General features: G+C 55.0%; 1 protein-coding gene across 1 annotated transcript; it reads left to right on the forward strand.

The window, feature by feature from the left end:
* The first annotated feature begins 2,206 nt into the window (after nucleotides 1-2,206).
* On the forward strand, nucleotides 2,207-3,484 carry LOC144139961 (uncharacterized). Its single transcript, XM_077672180.1, has one exon. The coding sequence runs from the start codon at nucleotides 2,207-2,209 to the stop codon at nucleotides 3,482-3,484; it is 1,278 nt and encodes a 425-aa protein (XP_077528306.1).
* The last annotated feature ends 1,094 nt before the right edge of the window (nucleotides 3,485-4,578 follow it).

Below are 4,578 nucleotides of genomic sequence, written 5' to 3' on the forward strand. Positions count from 1 at the left end.
CAACGGAGCAACAGCTACGAGTGGACGGAAGCTCTGGACGAACGGCCGTCGCCGTTACCGGAGTCGAGCTCTCGCCGTCGGACGACGCCGGAGGGTGGACGGTCACCGGCAAGCAAGTACGACAACGGCTATCAGCCAACAACGACATCAGCGGTGAGTCGCCCCCACCATTGATTGTGAAGCCAGCGGTTCCGAATCGCGCAGCCTACGCGAAGAGGATAGCGACCCGTATCGTTAAAGTGGCACGCATGCCACGCACGTTGCCGAGGGAAGACATTAAGGTAGTGATGCGGCCACGTGGCGGCTTGAACGTCGCCCGGACTGAGGCGTCAATATTAATGTCGGCGGTTCTAGGCGCTGTGGGAATGCCCAAAACGCAAACGCAAGGCGATACGATCTGCATGAACGTGGCCCAAAATATCATAATCGTGAGTACCCCCGACGAGGAACGGGCACGGCGGTACGCCGGCGCTCGAAGCCTCCACGTACGCGGTCATAACTACGAGATCAGTGCGTATCGCTCGGCTCCGAACGGAACGGCGAAGGGCATCATACGAGGCATTGCCGTCGACGACACGGCCGAAAAAATTGTCGCAAACATTGTGAACCTGGCCAATCCACTGGCGCTAGACACACATCGCATTGGCACCTCAACCACAATCATAGTGTTGTTCGCGGGCCAGAGAGTGCCGAACTACGTCAAATACGGGTCGATAGTCGTCAAGTGCAGCCTATACAGGCAACATTACGAAGTGTGTCGGCAATGCGGTAAAGTGGGCCACCGCACCGACGTGTGCCCGTTCCCCAATAGAAAAGTATGCTTCGCCTGCGGAACACCAAACCCGGGCGTAAACCACGGCAAAGACTGTAAGCCTAAATGTAAACTGTGCGGCCGGCCGCACGCCACGGGGGCGACGGGATGCACGAACCGTTACAAGACCCCGTACGTCGTTAGACGCCGCCGATGGGAGCGCCAGAACGAAGCTCTGGAACCGCCGCCATTAGGCTTAGCGGAATACCCGCAGCTGCAACCAAAGACATCGGGCGGCAAAGGGCGCAGCCGTTCCCGCCAACGCAGCGGCAGCCGCCGACGCAGCAGCAGCCGGCGCCGGAGCGTGAGCCGAGGTCCGAGCCGTAAAGGTCACGCGTCGCGATCAAAGGAGCGCGTGGCGTGGGCAGACATTGTCAAGCCTCCTGCCGCCGCGACCGCCGTCGCCGCAGCTGACGTTGTTCCTTCCAAGCAAGCGCAAATGTCACAAGCCAAACAGTCGCCGCAAAACAGTGAAGTGCACGCGCTGCGCGTCGAGAACGAACGCCTCAAGTAGCGCATAGCCGAGCAAGATGCAACCATTGCCGAGATCAATGAGAAACTTACGCGCCCTATCGAACTGCAGCAACGGCAGTCAGTGCCGTCAAGCCGATCGTCATCCATCGAAACCGAAGAAGGCACACGCAACCAAGCATGCACGGTCCGCAAGCCCTGCACCAAGCGCCGCGCCCCCGACTCGTCGGGTGAAAGTGGAACCGACCTCGAAGAACGATTCGACCGGTTTGAAGCAGCCACAAACAGACGCCTCGCAGCACTCGAAGCGACCCAGGCCAATATCAACACGCGTCTCACGGCACTTGAGCAGACGTGCCAGACAATGCAGGCAGACATCAAGTCACTGCAGGCAGCCGTCCAGTCACTACAGACAACCGTCCAGTCAATGCACGAAACCCTACTACAGATCCAAGCCACCATCGCTACCCTCGGCGCCGGTCCCCACAATCCGTCATCTTCTGTGTAACGCCCAGTATGGCCAGACAACCACTGAATTCTCGACGCGACCTACTGATCTGGCATTGGAACTGCAACGGCTTTCACTTCAAGCGAGCAGTCTTACAACAGCACATCCAACAAACTCCACGACCACCAGATGTCATCCTTCTCCCAGAGACGCACAGCGAAGCGCCTCCCACCCTCCCTGGCTATCGATCACATGCAAGCCCGCCCAGCGCTCGCGCGGCCGGGAAAGGCACTAGCCAGGGGGTATGTACCTTCGTGCGCAAGGGAATCACCTTCGTAGAACATGCGCTCCTGAGCAAGAGTGCCATCGAACACTGCGTCGTCGAACTCGTTACCGGCAAGAAGCTCAACGAAAGCACGTGCATCGTCAACATCTACAGCAATCCCAAGCACTATCAACAATGATTTCGCACACTCATGCACAAGACCCGACAGCTGGCCACGGACAATACGATACTGTTGTGTGGTGACTTTAACGCTTCCCACCAAGACTGGGGCTACACCGCGACCAACGCCAAAGGGCGAAACCTCTCGGACGAAGCCACAGACGCCGGATTTCACATACTCAACGGCATCGCCGCATTTACCCGCATCGGCACGTCGGTCCACCGAGACACGAACCCAGATCTCACGCTCTACAGACCCGCTCGTAACGGCATGCACGCCCGGTGGCGAAACACGGGACAGAGCCTCGGCAGCGATCATTTCATCGTCGAGGTGCTCGTGCCGCTACGGTCGGCAATGCAGGCCCCAAAAACGCGCAAGCACAATATCACGGACTGGAACGCCTTCCGCACGTCCATGGAAAGCGTACCGACAAACATCGAAGACATCGAGACGGAAACGGCCACCTCAGAGATCGAGACGGACGAATCCGTTGCTAACGTCGACAGTCGCCTGGCGCACCTGATCGAGGCGAGTCAATCCTTACGACGGCGCTGGAAGGGCCAGCGCCACAACACCAAGCTACGAAAGAAAATCGCCAAGATCAACCGCGAGATCGAGAAGCACTGCGCTGTTCTGTGTCGGCAGCAGTGGCACACGGTCTGCCAGGAAGCGGACGGACATTTGCATAAGAGCCGCACCTGGAACCTCCTACGCTACCTACTTGACGAGACTAAATCCAAGGGTACGCAACGCCACAATTTGGCACGTACCCTGCACCGAGCCACGAAAGACCTCGGAGAAGCCGAAGTCCGAAAGCGGTTAGATACACGTTACCTGCCTGCCACCCCACCCCAGGCGTTACCGGGATACGCGGGGGACGTGAACGCCCTCCTCGATCGGGACATTGAGGAGTGGGAGGTACGAGCGGTGTTCCAAACTATCAACTGCAAGTCGGCGGCTGGTCCCGACAACGTCACAAACAAGATGCTGCGAAACCTGCCGGAGTCGGGCGTTACAGCGCTCACTCGTTGCTTCAATGAGTGCTGGCGTTCGGGCAGGCTGCCTAGACAATGGAAAGAAGCAAAGACGGTCCTGATCCCCAAACCGGGCAAACCCCCGCACGTCGACAATCTTCGTCCGATTTCGCTCACGTCCTGCGTGGGAAAAGTGCGCGAACCCGGGTTACTGAACAGATGGCAGCTATACCTAGAAACGGCAGAACTGTACCCCAACACCCTTGTGGGCTTCAGAGCAAAGCTAGGCACGCAAGACGCGATGCTACTGCTCAAACACGAGGTAGTCGACTAGGCACAAACGTGTGCCTAGTCCTGCACAAGTTGGCTTTGGATGGTATGTTCTATCTAAAACTCCCGCACAGGCTTGAAGACGCCTGTTTCATCAGCTCAAAAGGAAGAAAAAGACTGCCTGAATTAGTAAAAGCAGCTAAAGCTGATGACAGTGGTGAACGTATTATCTTGTCAATCTAATAATCTAGCATAACCACCACGCCTACTTTTTAGCTAGGACCCGAGAGGCTTTGAGGGATCATAAATTCTGGTGTAAAAACAGCAGGCTGTATTTCAGAGGTACATTCACAAACTAGAGGTGCTTCTGAAGGATCTGTTTTATTCCAATTCTTTCGGCATCGTGATGAGGGAAATTCCTCTTCTCCCGGATAACAACTCATGCCTATGCTGGTCACATTGCAATCGGCGGGAACAGACGACATTTATTCTGTATAATAACTTTTGCACGCCTGTTTATCCGAGTAAGAGCCATGCCTCGACAGTATTTATTCACCCTTGAGTTTGTCAAATAGTGCCCTCCTCGTCTTCCAGGTTGCCGGGCCAGAGTGAATTTCTCTCGTATATCGTAATGCAGTATTGTTCAGGCACTGTAAAAGGATCGACATTTGGGCAAGTTGGTACTGGTTAGGCATCTTGAACGGTAGCGAAAGGGTAATTAACGGTAGTGAACCAAAGACAGTGGGGAAAGAAGGGGACAGGGCGACAGTGTCGTCTTCCCGTCTTATTTTCATTCTATCTTTGTCTATTACGCTGCAGTTCAAGATTCTTCATGAAGACTTTCCTAAGTACAATGGTGTTCTACGTATTTATCTTCTCGATTGGGGCAGGGATATTAACTTTAACCAATCACTAAGTAGAAGGGCCAATTCAGTGGCATAAAGAGGCTCGGTAGGAAACGGGCACAAATCGTAAGTTATACTATTTTGATTGTAACGGGGCTTACTTCCGGCCGGTGACAGAGTTTGGTGCTCCTTTGTTCTCTAATTGCTTCATGCGTTAACTACCCGTGGGGGTTTGTCATGTATGCCACAGAATGCACCCTAGCATCGAGACTACGCTATCACCGTAAAAGAAGGAAATGACACAGTCAAAGTA

Source organism: Haemaphysalis longicornis, unplaced genomic scaffold (genome assembly GCF_048455015.1).
Source record: "Haemaphysalis longicornis isolate Haplotype H1 unplaced genomic scaffold, Haemaphysalis longicornis Haplotype H1 scaffold_5, whole genome shotgun sequence".
NCBI lineage: Eukaryota > Metazoa > Arthropoda > Arachnida > Ixodida > Ixodidae > Haemaphysalis > Haemaphysalis longicornis.